Raw genomic sequence first — 22,310 nt, 5'->3', positions numbered from 1 at the left:
GGGATTCTCCAGGCAAGAACACTGGAGTGGGTTGCCATTTCCTTCTCCAATGTATGAAAGTGAAAAGTGAAAGTGAAGTCGCTCAGTTGTGTCCGACTCTTCGCAACCCCATGGACTACAGCCTACCAGGTTCCTCCACCCATGGGATTTTCCAGGCAAGAGTACTGGAGTGGGCTGCCATTGCCTTCTCCCAATCTTTCTGCATTAGTGATCAAAGTATACTGATCACAGATCACAATAACAAATACAATAATAATGAAAAAGTTTGAAATATTGCAAGAATTACTAAAATGTGGTACAGAGACACAGTAAACAAATACTCTCGGGAAAATGACACCGATAGTTCTGTATGACGCAAGGCTGCCACAAACCTTCAATTTGTAAAAAATGCAGTATCTGTGAAACACAAAAAAGTGAAGCACAGTTATACAAGGTCAGCCTGCACTGTGCTTTCAGAATGATGTCTCCACCTTAGGCCTGAGAAGTTAAGAAAAAATGTATATATAATAAATCTTCATAAAGGGAAAGAGAGAGAAGTAAATGAGGCAATTATAAACAATTAACAGGATTCCCTGGTGGTCCAGTGGTTAAGAATCTGACTTGCCAGTGCAGGGGACATAGGCTCAGTCCCTGATCTGGGAAGATTCCACATGCCTCAGGGCAACTAATTCTGTGTGCTACAATAACTAAAGCCTGTGTGCCCCAGCACCCAGGCTCCACAAAAGAAGCCACTACAGTGAAAGGCCCATGCACTGCAAGGAAGAGTAGCCCTCGATTTGCTGTAACTAGAGCCAAAAATAAATAAATAAATAAAAATTTTTTAAATGAACAATTAACAAAGGCAGATCTGGGCAAAAGGTATGTGTGAGTTCCTGGTACTATATTTGAAACTCCTCTGTAAATTTTAGATTATTTCAAAATAAAAGGTGACACATTACAACAACAAAGAAAAAAACTTTCCCTAAACACACCCTAAACTCCCTGGAGATGGAAAAATCTCAGTCTGGCAGAGTCCAGACAAACTGTACTGTATACAGGCCATTGTGCTGTGATGTTATTTCTCCTGGAGGAAATGGCTACTGCCCAATGGCTTTGACAACTGACCAGGGTTTGGAGGGGGAGAACCCTAACAAAAACAGGTGCTACAAGACTCTGATACCTTACACTCACTGTTCCTCCTAGCCTCATAACCTCCACCCCGGATCCCAACTGTTATTTGTGGACAAAAATACATTGCCTGTCATTTCAGTAAACAGAGTGTTGCTTGCCATCAAGCCATCCACCACTGCAGCCGACCCCAACAATGAGCCCTCATGAACACTCCAGATAGAGAAAAATAGGATAGTGACCCTAGATAATTAAGTTGTAAATCAAAGAAATAATTTCAGTGAGTCTAGATTCTTGCACCTTCTCATACATAGAAAAGCACTAAAGTCATTAACTTGAGATTCTGTTTTTTGTGTGTGATTATCAGTAATTTTTTGATGTTTGACTATATATATATATATATATATAATTTTTTTTCCCCCCAGTAAAAACTCCTATATATCCTGACTTCTCCTCTTACCTTTTCTGAACAGTCCCTCACTGCTATCTGAGAGGCTGTTTCCTGGGCAACAGTCCTCAGGAAGGCCCCTGAACATAATTCTCAGCTTTTAGGCTGTACTTTTTTTCAGTTGACACATCACAAGAAAAAAACAAAACAAAACAAAACTATGTGTGGTAACAGATGTTAATTAGGTTTATTGTCCTGATCATTGCATAACATATCTGCATATTGAATCACTGTGTTGTACACAAGAAAGTAATATAATGTTTATGTCAATTACATCTCAATTTTTGTAAGAAAAGAAAAAATCTCATTTTAAAAAAATATAGAGCCTGGAAAGGACAAAGAGGTGTGCTACAGGTCTGGTCTTGCAGAAGAAAAAAGCTCTTATAATACAATTGTGGCTGGCAACAAGATACTAAACTAAAGAATCACAAGTTTTCTTGGGGAGAACTTGGGCTCCCAGAGTTAGCTGAGTACAAAGCTTGAGGCCCTGGGGTGAAAGGCCCTTGCTTCCCAGGGTCAGAGCAGAAGAAACTGTTCCAGGTTGGCTTTCTTGACAGAAGGAAAAAACTAGACAAGCTAAGAACGGCAGAGCTGAGACTGGAGAAGGAAGTGCCATTAGCAGCTGCCCTGAGCATTCATTTTGCTAGGATGGAATGAGCCAGTTGCACTTGGGAAGAAATAATAGTTCCATTCTAATTAATTCAGGCATTATGACAATTGATAAGAGTGGAAGTAGAATATTTTTCTTTCATTTAAAGTGTAAGTTTGAAGCAACTATATGAAAGCCCTGTGAGCCAGGACTACATCATCCATATTAAATTCTTTTTTTCTTTATTTTTTTCCATCTCTGCAAATATTTAACTCCTGGCAAAATTGAAAACTCACAACTCACTCTTCACTGATGTCTGAGAAATATAATACTGGAAAAGAAAAGGATGAAAATAATACAGAATGAGACACATGACATGTACTGGGAAGCAAACTTCCAATGAAACTTCCATTTATGATTTAGTCAAAAACATATGGATACGCAAGTTGAAAACCAGAGCAAGTGCAAAAGCGAGGTGCCTGGCTAAAAGTACACTTTTTTGTGGCAACTTTAAATCATTATTTCGTGAAAGAAAGTAGCACTCCAAACCAATTCTTCACAACAAACGGAGCAGGCCTGCAGTAAACTGTCTATTTAGGTAAACAATTACCTGTTTAGTTCGATAAAAGCAAACCACGTTTAAACTGTATTTTTTAAAAGGAATTCTCATACTTTCCTAACAAATTAACATTCCAAAGAAATTTGAAAAAAATGAGGAAATTAAAGGATGGCACAAAAATTTAAGTACAAGAACATTTACTGCATATAATATAATCTATATAAATAATAAAAAATAGAATCAACATTTATATCTCCAGTAAAATAACTGGTAAAATAAGTTATGATAGAATTACACAATGGCAACTATACAGCCATTAACATGATGGCTGTAATGGTGTAAAGGAAGAAATATGCCCCAAGTCCATTCATATACATATTTATACATATATGAGTTAAATGTGGTTTAGTCGCTAAGTCATGTCTGACTCTTTGCGACCCCATGGAGATTCTCATTAAACAATGAGAATCCATACCAATCAGAATTACAAAGACTAAAAAGTTTGATGATGAACATTATTGGCCAGAGTAGGAGGATAGCAACACTTTAATACACAGTTGCATGCATGTCAAGTCGCTTCAGTCATGTCCGATTCTTTGCCTATGGACCCTAGCCTGCCAGGCTCCTCTGTCTACAGGGATTGTCCAGGCAAGAATACTGGAGTGGGTTGCCGAGCTGTCCTCCAGGAGATTCTCCTGACTCAGGGATCAAACCCAAGTCTCTTATGTCTCCTGCATTGGTGGGGGTTGGGGGTTATTTACCACTAGTGCCACCTGGGAAGCCCCATTAATGGTAGGAGTATAAATTCATGTCACCATTTTAGAGGAAAAGTGGAACAGCTATTAAAACTTGAAATGCGCACATGGAACCTTCTCCAGGATAGATCACATCCTGGGCCATAACTCTAGCCTTGGTAAATTCAAAAAAATTGAAATCATTCCAAGTATCTTTTCTGACCACAATGCAGTAAGATTAGATCTCAATAACAGGAGAAAAACTATTAAAAATTCCAACATATGGAAGCTGAACAACACGCTGCTGAATAACCAACAAATCACAGAAGAAATCAAAAAAGAAATCAAAATTTGCATAGAAACGAATGAAAATGAAAACACAACAACCCAAAACCTGTGGGACACTGTAAAAGCAGTCCTAAGGGGAAAGTTCATAGCAATACAGGCATACCTCAAGAAACAAGAAAAAAGTCAAATAAATAACCTAACTCTACACCTAAAGCAACTAGAATAGGAAGAAATGAAGAACCCCAGGGTTAGTAGAAGGAAAGAAATCTTAAAAATTAGGGCAGAAATAAATGCAAAAGAAACAAAAGAGACCACAGCAAAAATCAACAAAACCAAAAGCTGGTTCTTTGAAAGGATAAATAAAGTTGACAAACCATTAGCCAGACTCATCAAGAAACAAAGGGAGAAAAATCAAATCAATAAAATTAGAAATGAAAATGGAGGGATCACAACAGACAACACAGAAATACAAAGGATCATAAGAGACTACTATCAGCAATTATATGCCAATAAAATGGACAACGTGGAAGAAATGGACAAATTCTTAGAAAAGTACAACTTTACAAAACTGAACCAGGAAGAAATAGAAAATCTTAACAGACCCATCACAAGCACAGAAATTGAAACTGTAATCAGAAATCTTCCAGCAAACAAAAGCCCAGGTCCAGACGGCTTCACAGCTGAATTTTACCAAAAATTTAGAGAAGAGCTAACACCTATCCTACTCAAACTCTTCCAGAAAATTGCAGAGGAAGGTAAACTTCCAAACTCATTCTATGAGGCCACCATCACCCTAATACCAAAACTTGACAAAGATGCCACAAAAAAAGAAAACTACAGGCCAATATTACTGATGAACATAGATGCAAAAATCCTTAACAAAATTCTAGCAATCAGAATCCAACAACACATTAAAAAGATCATACACCATGATCAAGTGGGCTTTATCCCAGGGATGCAAGGATTCTTCAATACCCACAAATCAATCAATGTAATACACCACATTAACAAATTGAAAAATAAAAACCATATGATTATCTCAATAGATGCAGAGAAAGCCTTTGACAAAATCCAACATCCATTTATGATAAAAACTCTCCAGAAAGCAGGAATAGAAGGAACATACCTCAACATAATAAAAGCTATATATGACAAACCCACAGCAAACATTATCCTCAATGGTGAAAAATTCAAAGCATGTCCTCTAAAGTCAGGAACAAGACAAGGGTGCCCACTTTCACCATTACTATTCAACATAGTTTTGGAAGTTTTGGCCACAGCAATCAGAGCAGAAAAAGAAATAAAAGGAATCCAAATTGGAAAAGAAGAAGTAAAACTCTCACTGTTTGCAGATGACATGATCCTCTACATAGAAAACCCTAAAGACTCCACCAGAAAATTACTAGAACTAATCAATGAATATAGTAAAGTTGCAGGATATAAAATCAACACACAGAAATCCCTTGCATTCCTATACACTAATAGTGAGAAAACAGAAAGAGAAATTAAGGAAACAATTCCATTCACCATTGCAACGAAAAGAATAAAATACTTAGGAATATATCTACCTAAAGAAACTAAAGATCTATATATAGAAAACTATAAAACACTGGTGAAAGAAATCAAAGAGGACACTAATAGATGGAGAAATATACCATGTTCATGAATTGGAAGAATCAATATAGTGAAAATGAGTATACTACCCAAAGCAATTTATAGATTCAATGCAATCCCTATCAAGCTACCAACGGTATTCTTCACAGAGCTAGAACAAATAATTTCACAATTTGTATGGAAATACAAAAAACCTCGAATAGCCAAAGCGATCTTGAGAAAGAAGAATGGAACTGGAGGAATCAACCTGCCTGACTTCAGGCTCTACTACAAAGCCACAGTTATCAAGACAGTATGGTACTGGCACAAAGACAGAAATATTGATCAATGAAACAAAATAGAAAGCCCAGAGATAAATCCACGCACATATGGACACCTTATCTTTGACAAAGGAGGCAAGAATATACAATGGAGAAAAGACAATCTCTTTAACAAGTGGTGCTGGGAAAACTGGTCAACCACTTGTAAAAGAACAAAACTAGACCACTTTCTAACACCATACACAAAAAGAAACTCAAAATGGATTAAAGATCTAAACGTAAGACCAGAAACTATAAAACTCCTAGAGGAGAACATAGGCAAAACACTCTCCGACATACATCACAGCAGGACCCTCTATGACTCACCTCCCAGAATATTGGAAATAAAAGCAAAAATAAACAAATGGGACCTAATTAAACTTAAAAGCTTCTGCACAACAAAGGAAACTATAAGCAAGGTGAAAAGACAGCCTTCAGAATGGGAGAATATAATAGCAAATGAAGCAACTGACAAACAACTAATCTCAAAAATATACAAGCAACTCCTACAGCTCAATTTCAGAAAAATAAATGACCCAATCAAAAAATGGGCCAAAGAACTAAATACACATTTCTCTAAAGAAGACATACAGATGGCTAACGAACACATGAAAAAATGCTCAACATCACTCATTATCAGAGAAATGCAAACCAAAACCACTATGAGGTACCATTTCACGCCAGTCAGAATGGCTGCGATCCAAAAGTCTACAAGTAATAAATGCTGGAGAGGGTGTGGAGAAAAGGGAACCCTCTTACACTGTTGGTGGGAATGCAAACTAGTACAGCCACTATGGAGAACAGTGTGGAGATTCCTTAAAAAACTGGAAATAGAACTGCCTTATGATCCAGCAATCCCACTGCTGTGCATACACACGGAGGAAACCAGAATTGAAAGAGACACGTGTACCCCAATGTTCATCGCAGCACTGTTTATAATAGCCAGGACATGGAAGCAACCTAGATGTCCATCAGCAGATGAATGGATAAGAAAGCTATGGTACATATACACAATGGAGTATTACTCAGCCATTAAAAAGAATACATTTGAATCAGTTCTAATGAAGTGGATGAAACTGGAGCCTATTATACAGAGTGAAGTAAGCCAGAAAGAAAAACACCAATACAGTATACTAACGCATATATATGGAATTTAGAAAAATGGTAACAATAACCCTGTATACGAGACAGCAAAAGAGACACTGACGTATAGAACAGTCTTTTGGACTCTGTGGGAGAGGGAGAGGGTGAGATGATTTGGGAGAATGGCATTGAAATATGATTAATATCATATATGAAACGAGTCACCAGTCCAGGTTAGATGCACGATACTGGATGCTTGGGGCTGGTGCACTGGGATGACCCAGAAGGATGGTATGGGGAGGGAGGAGGGAGAAGCGTTCAGGATGGGGAACACGTGTATGCCTGTGGCGGATTCATTTCGATATACGGCAGAACCAATACAATATTGTAACGTTCAAAAATTAAATTAAATTAAATTAAAAAAAAGACAAATATTAAACAAAAATAAATAAGTAAATAAAACTTGAAACGCACATAACTTTGGACCCAGGAATTTCACCTCTGCAAAACTGTCCTCCACATAAACAGCATATGGCACAAGGATTTGCATAGAGGGATGCACACTGTGGCTTTGTCTACTAATAGCAAACAATTAGCAAAGAACTTAAATATTCAGCATAGAGGACTGGTTGAATAACTATGGTTTGTCTGTAGAGTAGAATATTTTTTACTGATAAAAAAGAATAAATACATCTGTAAGTGCCAATTTAGAAAGCTCTCTATTATATGTTAAGTTTTTAAAAAGGCATATCTATCTAAGGACACATACATATATATAGAGTATTTCTGAAATACAAATAGCCCTCTGTACCTGTGGTTTCTGCATCTAGGGATGCAACCGATTTGGGATAGAAATGGAACCTGCAGGGCTTCCCTGGTGGCTCAGGGGTAAGGAGTCCTTCTGCTAATAATGCAGGAGACACAAATTCAATCCCTAATCCGGGAAGACCCCACATGCCTCAGAGCAACAAAGCCCATGCGCCACCACTACTGAGCCTGTGCTCTAGAGCCCAAGAGCCACAGGTACTGAAGCCTGGACACCTAGAGCCCCGCTTGCCCCAGTGAGAGAAAAGCCCACGTAGCAACAAAGAACCAGCACAGCCAAAAATAAATAAATAAATAAAAATTATTTTTTAAAAATAAATTTTTAAAAAAGAAATGGAACCTGCAGATGCAGAACCGTGGATATGGAGGGTGGACTGCACTGCACCATTTCATACAAGAGATTTAAGCATCCTCAGATTTTAGCATCTGCAGGGGTCCTGGAACCAACCCCCAACGTACTGAGGAAACTGGTAGTCGTTGTTTCACTGGGGAGGAGAGAAAGGCTGGGGGTCCTGGTGTGACAGAATCTTACCTCTCTGGAACTCTTTAGAACTGCATGAATGATGTGCCAGGTTTGTGTTACTTTTCCAATAAAAACAGCTAATCAAAAAATATACATTGAAACAGATGCTCATGATACATTAAGTGAAAAAAGCAGCTGCAAAAAAAGAATTAGAGGATTCTCCAACTTCTTTTGTTTACATTTATACTTGAAAAAGAGAAATATGAGACGTTAGTGTGATTTTGAATGATCACATTACAGTATTTTTATTTTCTCATTTTTTGCTGATCAGTACTGTTTATGATGACCAAGTAGTAATTACATAATATGGGAGAAAATAACATTCCTGAATCTTGCTGCCTCAAATATGTTTTAAGACCTCATTTTCCCCTGCTTTACTTTTTCCAAGGAGATCTTCCCCTCTTCGGCACACTTAATGAGAAAAGACCATGAAGGCTTTTGTTTTCCTGGATTCTCTTATGGTATTATCAATATTTTGCTGACTTCATCACAGAGAATTATTCCAAGTCAAGCGTGGCACAACAGCTGTTCCTGACCACCAGCAACTGCAGAACACCCTGGGAATAAATTTAGACTTCCAGAAAGGAAGAAGAAATCAATCTTGCAGTTGATACTGGCGGGGGGGGGGGGGCGGGGCGGTGATGATCACACCCAGGCGGGGTCAACATCACCAGGAGCCCCAAAGAGGAGATCAAAGAAAAAGTGTCCAGATGTCACTCGACACATCAATTTGGAACAAATGCCCAAATGACTACCATCCCAGCATCCCTCTGCCTAAAACTTTAACTGGATGACATTCTCCACAGCAAGGAAGCTCCTGGGGGCAAACTACTGAAAGTCAGCCAGCAGATGTACTAAAACTGTCCAGATTATTTTTAAAATTCTCAACCGAGGCCTACAGCTTGGTGAAGAGTTTAGAACCCATTAAAAATAAATAAGTAAATAAACATGGTGCCTACAAAAAAGGGACAAAGGAAAAGCTTGATCTGGCCTTGACCTCCTTCCTAAGAGGATCTGTTCATCTTTGGGTATGGGGCACCCCCTCTGGAATTTTTCAGGGGCTTCAGCCTGTAGAGGGGGCTTCCCTGGTGGTTCAGATGGTAAATAATCTGCTTGTAATGCAGGAGACCTGGATTCAATCCTTGGGTCAGAAAGATCCCCTGGAAAAGGGAATGGCACTCACTCCAGAATTTTTGCCTGGAGAATTCCATGGATAGAGGGGCCTGGTGGGCTACAGAGGATCGCATGGGATGACAAAGAGATTGCAAAGAGTCAGACACGACTGAGTGACTAACGCTTTTACTTTTAAGCCTGTAGAGGCCTCTTTGGTCAGTTCTCAGCTAGTGAAGTTCAAGGTGGGCTTACACACTGATCTTGTGAATTTATACAACACATTTCAATAATCAGGATGCAAAACAGCAACATCTCCCCTGGTTTTTGAAATTTCTGGAAAGCGGCTTCGACATTCACATACCAAAGCTCACGTGTGCACTGACACCAAGTACCAAGGCGACAAGTGCCAATGTCACCATAAATGTCTATTTCAGGCAAAAATCCCACTCAGAAGCTGGCGACATAAGTCAGACAGAGAAAGATAAATACTGTCTATTATCATTTATGAGTGGAATCTACAAAGCACAACAAATGAGTGTATATAACAAAACAAAAACAGACTCACAGACATAGAGAACAAACTAATGGTTACCAGTGGGGAGAGGGAAGCAGAGAGGGGCAAGATAGGGGGAGGAGATTAAGAGGGACAAACTACTCTATGTACAATAAATAAGCCATAAAGATACATCGTACAGCACAGGGAATGAAACCAGTATTTTGTAATAATTATAAATGGAGTATAATCTTTAAAAATTGTGAATCACTATGTTGTACAGCTAAAACTTAAGAGTTCTTTTCAGGTAACTCAAGTTAGAGGCTGGATTTCTGAGTGGGTTTTTGCCAGCTGTTAGCTTCCCATCTCTGTGCTAAGGCACACAGTTCTGTGGCTGTTCCTATACTTGGCTGATGACCAGAGGCATCTGAACACTTGAAAACAGCGCCCATTCCCAGACCCCACCCTACACGGTCCAAGGCAGGATTTCCCAGGGGTGGGGTCCAGGCGGGCTTCCTCCTAGCAGCTGCCCGTGATTCTTCTTTGGGGAGCAATCCACACGACTACTGGACTCTGAAGTTGTGTGTTTAACAAATGCCCCAAGGAATCCTACCCAGCTAGGCCCCACTTAAAGAAACACTAATCTTAAGAGACTAGGGAACGACTTGTTTGCCACAAATAGACTCAGCTGCAGAGAAGCTTAACAATTCATGGTTTTGTCTAAACTGCACACGGAGCCTAGAGTTTTCTTCCCTACACCCCATCCTCCTCTCACAATAAAAAACTCAAGGCTTCTCTGATGACTCACGGTAAAGAATCTGCCTGCAATACAGGAGACATGGGTTTGATTCCTGGGTCAGGAAGATTTCCTGGAGCGGGAAATGGCAAACCCACTCCAGTATTCTTGCCTGGAGAATTCTATGGACGGAGGAGCCTGTAGTCTACTGTCCATGGGGTTGCAAAGAGTCGGACACTACTAAGTGATTAACACTTTCACCAACCAAATAGTTCTCCTTTTATTTTGGCTATTAAAAAAAGAATATCACTATATTTAAAAGAAAATTAAGGGGACCACCCCCGATTGAAAAGCCTTATTATAATCTCTATCAACATCTAAAAACACATAATTGATTCACCCAATACACTTATTCTACAAAATGGTGCACCCGTGATGCGTAATGCACTTGGCCATGGGCTAGAAATACACAGGTTGAGAGCAGCGTGTCATGGGAAAAGAAAATCTCAACAAAGTCTTTTTTAAGAAACAAAATTATAATCATAGTATAAACAATTTTGCCTACTTTATCAAATTAGACTGATATAATAAACCAGTTTTCCATGTGCTATGTAGTCCTATGACAATTGCGTCAGTGGCTACAAATATATTTATTTTCATATTGCAAGCATTTAACGTCAGTGGTATCCAATAAACAACACATTTTTGTATAGTCTTCCAAATAGTTCACCTAGCAGCTATTTCAGAATTTTACCTTGGAGAATATTTCTTAGCAAAGCTGTGGCATCAAACATTTTCAATGGCTCTTGAGACTTCTTATCAAAGAGTCTTACTTTATCTTACCTACATTTCTAAATTTGGAGTGATAAAATCTATTAACACAAGTCTTCATCATGTCACCTTAATGCAAGCATATGAATGAATACTGATATAGATGAGAGATTTAAGAAAACACAAGGTTCATTTCTTTATATACTATTGTGCGCATGCATGCTAAGTCTCTTCAGTCACATCTGACTCTTTGTGACCCTATGGATGTAGCCTGCCAGGCTCCTCTGTCCATGGGATTCTCCAGGCAATAATGCTGGAGTGGGTTGCCATGCCCTCCTCCAAGGGATCTTTCAGGCCCAGGGATCAAACCCAAGTGTTTTACGTCACCTACATTGGCAGGCAGGTTCTTTACCACTAGCACCACCTGGAAAACCCTTATATAACATTATGCCCAGCTTTATTGCATAAGAAGAATTGATCAGTTGACTTTATTATTGGTTTTCAGGCCCCATTTCACTTAGTCTTTAAAAGCCTTAGAAGGAAGGAACTGTAATGAATCTCTTTTAGGAAACTCCAAAAGTGCAGTCTACGATAATGTTGATTAAATAGAGTAAATCCTGACAACTCTAAATCTAAGAAAATAGTGTTGATTTTCTGCAGTTTAGAAAATAGTTAAGTTTTTTTTTTTAATGTGGGCCTTTTCTCAGTCTTTACTGAATTTGTTACAATATTGCCTCTGTTTTGTGTTTTGGTTGACCAGGGATTGAACCGGCACCCACTACACTGGAAGGCAAAGTCTTAACCACTTAACGCCCAGGAAGTCCCTGTTCTCTCTTTTTTAAAACCAACAAAGGGGGAAAAAAAAAAACAGAACCCCTTCCCCTTTCCCTATGCCCACCAGTCTTCCGTAAAGACCCACTTTGCACCACAGCAATCTTATCAACGCCCCATCACCCCAACTCTCCCCAACAAAGGTGGAGGTTTTCCAGTTTGTCTTTGGATTTGCGTGTGTATGTGTCTGTGCGCATTAGGCTAATTTATGCTGCAGAAACCACAAAGTTCAAAAAGTAGTGAGAACAGAGCTGGAAAAATCACAGTAGCCAGATGTGTCTGCCATAAACTCACTACATAAATTTAATCCGGGGCGGGGGGTGGAGGGGGGTAACTACTGGAAAAAGACAAAAATAAGATAGCCCACATATAAATCTAACTTCCAGTAAACTTTCAGGACACCTCTCCACATGCTTTCAGCAACACTAGACTGAGGTGTTCCTTAGCTATTTTATTTGCTTTTGGTAAAACGTCTTTAAGTGCCTTTGAACACTTCCTAGAGGGACAGGGGAGCCAACTTTGCAAACTGAGCAGAGACAAGATTTTCCATCTTGTCTTGAAAAGCGTACCCTGCAAAAGTAAGCAAGCAAGGAAACCACACATGTGTTTATAATTTGAAGCACAGATCAAGACAGACCTGGAGGACAGATTCTGGCCTGGTGGATGGCACATCTTCAAAGAGGGAGCGTGTGTGAGAGTGTGTGATATTTTAAAAATTCCTATAGCATTAAAAATACACTCTGGCTGCACTTTACCAGAAGTTTCTGAACTGGCTAGGGCTGGCAGTCTGGTGAAGCTGTTATACAGTCTTTATTTTTCCTGTCCTGTCTGGGAGGATACTGGCACCCCAGGTCGGGGCCTCATTCCAAAAAAAGGTCTGTTAATGTGTGACAGGGGCTCAGCACACCATGGTTGATGATCGCTAGGATTATCACAGAAAAGCAAAAATTGCCTGTCACTTTCTCTCCCCCAAAAACATTTGAAAATATGGGAAGATTTTAAGTTACTGCATGATTTCAGTCCTCAGGTGCTGAGAAAGGGCTTCGTAGGTGGCACCAGTGGTAAAGAACCCATCAGCTAATCCTGGAGACATAAGAGACATGGGTTCAATTCCTGGGTCAGGAAGATTCCCTGGAGGAGACCATGGCAACCCACTCCAGTATTCTTGCCTGGAGAATCCCCATGGACAGAGGAGCCTGGCGGGCTCCAGTCCATGGAGTCGCAAAGAGTCGGGTATGACTAAAGTGACTTAGTACACATGCATGCATGTGCTGAGAAATGGGAAAACCTGGACACCAATACACTTGCAGAGGGAGAAGGTTCTTCAGGTAGAGTTCAAGGTGAACCTGCTCTTCAGAAACTCCCTCTGCCCATGAAGGAGCCAGGGCTTGAGCACGTGTCTCTTCATCTTTTCACCATCACTGGCTGGGCTTAAAGATTATTTTCTCAACATGGAAGCAAAGGGTCTAAAAGATCAACGTTTCTAATGCACACACCGCAAGCTCTTCCTCCAGCTACACAGGGGCCAGGAAAGTGAGAACAAACCAGGCTGCCAGTTCATAATAATAGTGATAACAGTACAGTTCTGGCGGGGGAGGGGGTTGCATTTTTTATGCTATTTTAAGTATTGCAAAATATGCAATACCTAAATAATCAAAACTTTTATGGGGAAAAGACTATCATTATCACCAAATTACAAATAAGGGAAATAAGACCCAGGTTAACGAGTAAGCAAAAGTAGTAAATGTCTAACCCAAGAGAGAAATTCAGTTCTGACTGCAAGTCTTCCCATTAACCACTATACCAAAAGGTCCCTGCCCTCCGCCTCACCCCCATCACCGCCGTAACAACCTAACTGATTTCCTTAGCACGTTTCGTTTCCCCCAAGCCCATTATTTCATGTATTATGATATGGCCTGTGTAGAGTCCTTTTTTTTGTTTGCTTCATTTTCCCCTCCTTCAATAAAACAGAGTAGCTATTAATAGTAATTAATCATACCAACGAACTCACTGAAAAGACATGAAATCCTACCTGGTGTGTGTCACGAAAAAAAAAATCAACTTTCACATGGACAGTAATCTTCCTCCTTCACTGTGTCACATAAAAGTGAGGATTTCAAACAAGCTGTCAGCCCCCAAGTGATACAGCTTCCACTCAGTGGTAATCTCCGTCTGCGCTTCACTGTCTAAAGTTCTCCAAGACCTTCTTTTCTGCTACCATTCACTGGGTATCTCTGGGGACTCAGACTCAAAGGGGATCTATCAGCCCAGACAGAATCAAATTGGATAAAACCTAACAGACAATCCAATTTGGTAAACACGAAAACAAAAATTTCCGTTAAAAATTAGACCAAGGTGGAGAGGGCTATTTGAAATAACCCCTTGAGAGACTATTCTGTTTTACTTTGGCATTTGGAAAGAGAGCAAGGTTAATTACACAACAAATCTGCATCCTGACAAAAGTATGGTCACAAAGTCACTCACCAAATGACTTTCACAAAGTCACTCATTCCAGGATGCCTTTAAGTGATGGGTGTCTTCTCTTGCAATTAAAATATGACTTGACTTACAACCCACGTTTCAGGAATATATCCACTGAAAAAATGAGATATCCACTGACAAAAGCTTCCCTCATAGCTCAGTTGGTAAAGAATCCACCTGAAATGCAGGAGACCCTGGTTCGATTCCCCCAGGGAAGATCCCCTGGAGAAGGAAAAGGCTACCCACTCCAGTATTCTGGCCTGGAGAATTCCATGGACTGTATAGTCCATGGGGTCACAAAGAGTCGGACACAACTGAGCGGAAGTCATGTCTGATTTTTCCGACCCCATGGACTGTAGCCTGCCAGGCTCCTCTGTCCATGGGATTCTCCAGGCTAGAATACTGTAATACCGACTTACTGACTGACAAAAGGTTTCTTGGGCTGGCAGGGAGTGGCGGGAAGGGAGGAGACCTGAAATATTTGCACCAGGGGGCGCTATCCTCACTGAAAGTTAAAAATAGTGTTCCTAATTTAAAGCTGGCAACCCACTCCCATGTTCTTGCCTGAAGAGTCCCAGGGACGGGGGAGCCTGGTGGGCTTCTATCTATGGGGTCGCACAGAGTTGGACACGACTGAAGTGACTTAGCAGCAGCAGCACACTAACCAATCTAAAATAAATCTTTCCTGGGTTTTTTTTTTTTTTTTGAGAGCTTTTAATTTGAACAATGAAATTGTCCTCAAATATAACATATAATTAAATAAAACAAAATAAAGCTCTTATTTCCAAAAACACAATGATGATAATATTTCATTATGTGCCAGGCATGGATCTACACACTTTACTTATAAACTCATACAACCTCCTCACACTGTAAATATAATCCTCATTTTACATATGGAGAAACTGAGGCAGAATTAAGCAACTTAACAGAGTCACCAATAGGCAGAGCCAAGACTCCAGTTCTGACAGTCTGACTCCCAGGACCATGTCTCTAATCCACAGGAAAACTCACAATTGCAATATAAGGAGATTTACTGCTGAATATATTTTGCTATGTCACTGATTATAGTTGCTCAGTCGTGTCCGACTCTTTGTGACCCCACAGACTGTGGCCCACCAGGCTTCTCTGTCCATGGAATTCTCCAGACAAGAATACTGAAGTGTGTTGCCATTCCCTTCTCCATGGGATCTTCCCAAGCCAGGGATCGATCGAACTTGGGTCTTCCACATTGCAGGCAGGTTCTGTACTGTCTGAGCCATCAGGGAAGCCCATATCATAGCTCGAGAAATACATAAATTAGACTAGTAAAGGTACTCATTCCATCACCTGACAGTAATGTTCACTGTATTTTGACATCATTTTCACGTGTACCTAAAAACCCATTGGTGAAGGGGACATATGACTTCAGTTCACTTATTTGTCAGATGCATGCCATTGAAAAAACCAAAATTTGAGATTTAAGAAGTAGAAGGAAGAGAAGGATCTTCTCCACTTAAAAGGTAAAAAAAAAAAAATTGTGGTTGATAAAACAGACCTAGAAATTTTGAGTTATCTTCAAAATAATGACTTTATATATATGTTTATATACATATACACACTAATAATATAAATAGATATTGTAAACAGAAGTATACCTATTACTTTCAAAATAATGAAAACGGAATACCACATGTTAAATCTTAAAAGAAAAAGTAGAAAAATCTGTTCTATTTTTAAAGACTGATAATAGAGAGTATAAACTACAGGCAAAGCTATAGCTTAAAATAAAATACTCTGAGTAAATCATTTATTATTAGGACCATATTGTGACTCTAAATATCCCCAGTCTTTGGAGCTTACTTTGGATTCCCCACTATATTTCCATTCTTGGGATACATCTGTGATTGTCAAGAGGCTAGGAACACACTCTGTAGTGGGCAAACACTCAAATATTATTGGAAAAATCCCAGAATGTGTGTCTTGAGAAATTCACTGCCCCAATTTATTAGAGATCTGGGGAAAAGTATTTCATTCAGCCACAGGTAAACTTGTTTCAGACATTCCGATTACAATTTCTTTAGATGAACTTTACCAACAGTTGGGCTTTTAGTGTGTTGCAAGGTGAGGGAGGACCTCACCTGTGCTTTCAGTATTGAGTTTTTAGCATCAAAGTCCTTCTAATCTAGTCCTCTTCCTACTTGTGCAATTTTTAAAAATTAAGGGAAGTACATAAACGAGCATAAACAAGGATGTTCACTCCAATATTGGGTGCACTAACAACACACTAAATCTCAACACCCATCAGATGGAGGCCAGTTAAATATTTATATTGGGTAATTTAAAAAAAAAAAAACAAGACAACTTTGTGTGTACAGATATGAAAGTGGAAAAACCAAGGTGCAGAACAGTGGATATAATGTGCCAGCATTTATGTGAAGAAACGTACATAAGACTGGAAACACTGATTGACTCCAGGCAACACATAAAGGACCGAGGCATGGTGATCACAGGGAGACTTGCTTTTTGACACCCCTTTGAAAAGAGTTTGAGTTTTTTTAACCAGGTCCATGAAAGATCTTTTCCAATGAAGACTGACTACAAAGTTAGCAATAATACTTTAATAATCAGCTTTTAGAACTTTCAGTAAAAATTAAATGGTTAAAGAAACCCTGAAACAGTCTAATGTTACCTAATTTGTGGTTTCTTTGCTGTACTCACATCTGCTTTCTACTTGAGCTCTGATATACTGGGGACAAATGACTCATGGGAAGCTTTGGTTTACCACTGCTCATACAAGCAATGGCACCATTTTCCTTGATCTGCCCTTTAGATACGAAACACAACAGAGGCTGTTCCAAGTCGTTTGCCTTTTGTATATATTTTACATCTGCAGGCTTTAAAATGGTAGATCCAGACTTCCTGAAAGAAGGGACAACATATTTACTTGAGTATACTGACTCAGATCTCCTTGAGTCCATACTCACTATGGCTAAGCCACAGTTATAAATGGAGGGTGTCTAGGAAAACTGCTTCCATTTTTATCTGTTCATTCTTGAAAATCCAACAGAGATTCTTTTCATTCTCTAAAATTCTGTTCTGTGTATAAAACAGTATCTGGACATCTGATCTTAAATGGAAACGTCACCTGAAAATGCACTATCTTTTTAAAAACTTTACCTTTTAGGGGCAGGGAAGAATGGCTAGCAACAAAAGCTGATTGGTTCTGTTGCAGGAGTGTATTCATTCACACCGGATTCTCTCCAGTGGGTGGAAATTTACTTGTTTTGCAATTAGCAGAAACTAATCTCAAGACTAAAAATCACACCTATTCAAAATGAAGTGAAATGTGAACCGTCCTTTCCTAGGGTAGATGTGGGGAGAAGCCACTCGCAGATTATGCAAGGGTTGAATGCATCCTACAACCAGACCAACCTAAGTTTCAATTCTGGCTCTACTAGCGCACAAGCCGGGACTCTGGAAAAGTTTCTGCATATATAAAATGGGAGTGCTATCACTTCTTTTAGGGTTGTTGTGAGGACTGCATGAGATAAGTCAAGAAAATACCTAGTCTGGTATTAGTCGCACATTATGAGGGAGAAGAAAAGGAAGGAAGCAAAGAGATTTGAAGCCAGAATTGTACCCTTTGGTACTCTTCAGGGACCAAATTCACAGGAAAAGGATAAGTACCCTTCTTGCCTTGGTGTGGGTGAAGACAGGAGGCCTAAGTGATTTTTCCAAGAGCTTCAATAAAGGTAACTGGAGAGGATGCTGGAGCTGTAGCGTCAAGCTGGATAGCATGTCATGAACCACATAGCCAAGAGGCCAAGAAAAGACGGCAAGGGCAGTGAAAGGGTAATGCAGCCAAAAGGGAGGAAAGGATACTATCTGGGTATATGAGTAGGCACTGAGGCAACCAAAGCTGCTTCTGAGCTCCAGAGGCCCTTGCTTGAACATCTATTTATCCAGCTCCGAGTCAAAGCTTACCAAGATTCGGCTGAGACACGGCCATGGACCTCTGGGGCGCTGGTGTGGAAGTGGCAGCTGGGTGGAGGTTCATATGATTCAGGGGCTGATTCATCGCCTTCCTAGGGTCTTGCCATGTGGTGATTTTTTCTATGTGACTAAAAGAAGGAAAACAATTATCTCTTTAATTGTTAGCATCATTATCATCATCACCAGTAACAACACAACAGTTAAATGATGCTGGCCTTTCTTCCTTCAGAATCTGCTTACAGGAGGTTGACACATTGTTTCCAGCCAACATCAAGCTTGCCCACTTACCCTCCATCCAAGTTGGGCCATGATATGGGGATTTTGCAGGGAACTCTCTGACAGTAAGTCCATGATTTAGTTGACCAGTTGCCTCCATGTGCAAACGCCCTAAGGGTTTCCTGCCTTACCAAGGATGGACCAGCCCCAGCATACTTCCCCAAGTCCAAGGAGCCTATGTTCTCCAGTCCCCAGTGCTCACTGCCATCCAAGTATTGGGATACCATGGCACAAACTCCTCTTCCAAAGCAGGACCCTGCTCTCCTGCCCATCAGCCCTCCCATACTCTCCCAGCTCATGTAATTGACATAATGAGACACCTCCACCTGGCCCCAGCCAAAGACAGGGCCCTTGAAACCAATCCCATAAACATGACATTACACAGCTCTTACTAAGGGTAAGACACTGTGAGGTCCCCAGGAAGCTTATGTTCTACCATGCAAGGTAACAACTGGGTAGCTGGAGAACAGAGTAGCAGGAAATACATGTAGGAAGTGCTAGATTATGGAGACACCCAGATTACCGAGGCATAAAGGCTTCTGGGGAATAAGACATGATTAGACTTTTGGTCATAAATAACACCCAAGCTTTGTTATTAATCTTAGAGAAACCAGAAGGACATCAGCTTCCACCCAGAGTTTCCAGTATATCTTCAGAAAGACGGATGGGACCTCTAGCTTTCCTACCTCCTTCCAGACCACATCACAAGTCACTCCTGGTGCCTTACAGACCCTGTGTCACTCCATAAACTCAATCTTTTTTGAGAGTTTAGTACATTTTTCTTTTAAAGATAAGCATACTCATTTGGTGCCACAAATCTGTTTTCTGAACTATATCAAAGATCTTTCTGTATTTATCAAAGACAACAAACTTTGATGGCAGAAGCTGAATGTCAGTCTGTTGTTCTAAGCCTTGTAACTAGGTTGCCTCTCCCAAACCAAAGGGCAATGCCAACCCCACATGTTATAGATCCTCCTAGATCCATGTGAAAAAGAGCAACCTCGTTCCTTTTAAACACACCTTACTTTTGAATAGCAATGACTTCCTTTGAATCCTTTGTGTAGAAAACCACTATTAGTATCACTGAGTTTAAACCTAAATCAGTGACTCTCTTGTAATGGAGTTATATTTATCTTTTCTTTTGCTTCCATTTCCTCATATTTGAATACAGCCTCTACTAAAATTCTTCCTCATATTTCTTCATCCCAGACTAGAAGTTATTGCCATGGATGCTCATTCATTGCCTTGAGTGAAAACTTGGATGTTTTCCCAAGAGAGCCTTTAAAATGAGTATGATTTAAAAGGAAAAGAAAAACAAGTCAGTTTCCATAAAAGAGGCAAAATTAAATTTAACTGTAGAGTTTCATGCTATAGGAGTCTGTAAAAAATAATCAAAAATAAATTGGGAGGAATAAAAATAAAAAAACTAAGACGATCTTGAGAAGGATGGTGGTGGTCGTGAGGAGACTGAACTAAAAAGATGAAAATCAGCTATCTAAGGATCAAGAAACAACTGTCTTAGTTACACCTTGAAGGTTAACAATAGTAATCCTGTTCAAAGAGTTCATAAAATTCTCTGCAACCTTTGGTCTCGTGGAGACTCATAGCCAACTTCAGGGGGTTTGTCACAGTCTTCCAAAAGAGGAACAACTGATGAGGATGTCAAAGTTGAGAAAACTCCCTTCAGCAAAGTAATTAGAGCTAAGAAACCCTTTGACTACCTATTCCTTCAGGATTCCGTATCACTAAAACACACGGTAAGCAAGAAATACTTTCCACTGTACCAAAAAGGGAGGCATCCTTCTCTCTTTCATGAACCTTTCTTAGACCCTCTGACACCATGACTATACTGACACTGCCATAGAACCAGCACGAGCACAGCCCAGAGTGAGAAGCAGTGATATAGTAATACATACTGTGCTTGCTCAGTTGCTTTAGTCGTGTCCAACTCTTGGCGATCCTATGGACCATAGCCCACCAGGCTTCTTTGTCTATGGGATTCTCCAGGCAAGAATACTGGAGTGGGTTGCCACACACTTCTCTTGGGGATCTTTCCAACCCAGGGATCAAACCTGCATCTCTTATGTCTCTGCATTGGCAGGTGGGTTCTTTACCACCTTGGACATTTAAGGATACTGCCGTGTACACACTCAGCTCCCTGTCAGTGATCAGAACAATACGGGAACCGGAATGATGGATTCTCAAATGCCCGTCCCCCATTCACCCTTCCCATTCTGAACAAGTGGGCTGGGACTCTCAAGCCTGCAGAGAGCAGAAAGGCTCACGCCCAAAGTGGTAGAGAAGCCCAGCTTGTCTGAAGACAGCCACTGTGGCTGACAGCCTCCATCCCCTGGGAGAGAGGGCAGAGTTTTTCTGGATGGACACTCTGACCCTCATCCTAAGAGATCTGACCCCAAAGATGCACAACTCAGCCACAGCTTCAAGCCCCAAAACTGCCCCCACAACCGTGGGAGCCTCTTCAGCCCACCCTTCAAACTCCACACCCCGCCAACACTTTTTAAAGGACTTTTGTTCCCAGCGGGTTTGATAATTAAATGTGTCACTCACTGTATTCCCCAAAGACTTGAGTACAAGGGGGAGCCTTTCATACGTAAGCAGCTCTCTTTGCTCTGAAACAACTCTGAGAAGAAGTTCTCTTTGCTCTGACACAATTCTGAGAAGAAAGCCACTCCACTTTCCAGCCCCTGCACACCGATCGACCGCAGGGCAGTTCTCTAAAACTCAGTTTATGTGACATCCAGGGCGAAACCTGGTCTGAATGCCAAGAGCAAGGGCATTGCTCATAAGAATTTAATCCACCACTCATGATTTGATTTGAAAACTAAATTCATTTAGGTCCCCGCATCCTATTCCCAACCGTAGGATAAACCATCGCTCTTTCATGCTGCTGCCTCATCTCTGCTCCCTCTTCTCAGAGCCACTGAGTCACTTCCTTTCTTGTATTTCTCAGTGCAGAGAAATACTGCACTGTTTGCCAGGACCCACAGTTTAGCTCAATTAATCTCCACTTCCCTACTACTCCCACCCCTGTCTGACCTCACTCTCTTGCTGAGTCCACTTCAAGCAAATGTCTACAGGGGAAAAAAGGAAAAAAAAAATGATGAAAGAAAAGGAGAAAGAAATGATGAAGGAAAGAAAGAAAATGTCTCTCTGCTGCTTTAAGTCCAGTTTCCCTTAAAAATTTACATATGTAATATTTATATACACTTATATATGTATGTTCAACTGCATAATAGTGTATATTCTATGAACACACATTCTATACAGCTTTCATACGAAAATGGAACAGAAGACTTCACTGGTGGTCCAGTGGTTAAGAATCCACCTTCCAATGCAGGGAACAATGGTTCAATCCTTGATCAGGGAACTAAGATTCCACATCCTGTGGGGCAACTAAGTGCCACAATTACACAAGCCCACTCACCACAACAAAGACCCAGCATAGCCCCACTTCCCTAAACAAAGGAACCAAAAAAGATACCAAAGTATTTAGACTGATATATGCAAGTATCTGTCTGCAATGCAAGAGCCACAGGAGACTCTG

General features: G+C 40.3%; 1 protein-coding gene across 1 annotated transcript in view; it reads right to left on the bottom strand.

Annotated features, from left to right (window-relative positions):
- WWTR1 (WW domain containing transcription regulator 1) overlaps positions 1 to 22,310 on the bottom strand; it is a 148,354-nt gene that overhangs the window by 46,780 nt on the left and 79,264 nt on the right. The window contains exon 2 of the mRNA XM_061419055.1: positions 18,461 to 18,597. Within this exon, the coding sequence (XP_061275039.1) occupies positions 18,461 to 18,597 (137 nt within the window). The remainder of the gene's footprint in view (positions 1 to 18,460; positions 18,598 to 22,310) is intronic.

Source organism: Bos javanicus, chromosome 1, assembly GCF_032452875.1.
Source record: "Bos javanicus breed banteng chromosome 1, ARS-OSU_banteng_1.0, whole genome shotgun sequence".
Lineage (NCBI taxonomy): Eukaryota > Metazoa > Chordata > Mammalia > Artiodactyla > Bovidae > Bos > Bos javanicus.
The sequence above is the reverse complement of the archived record's forward strand: the minus strand, read 5'-3'. Positions and strand labels throughout refer to the sequence as shown.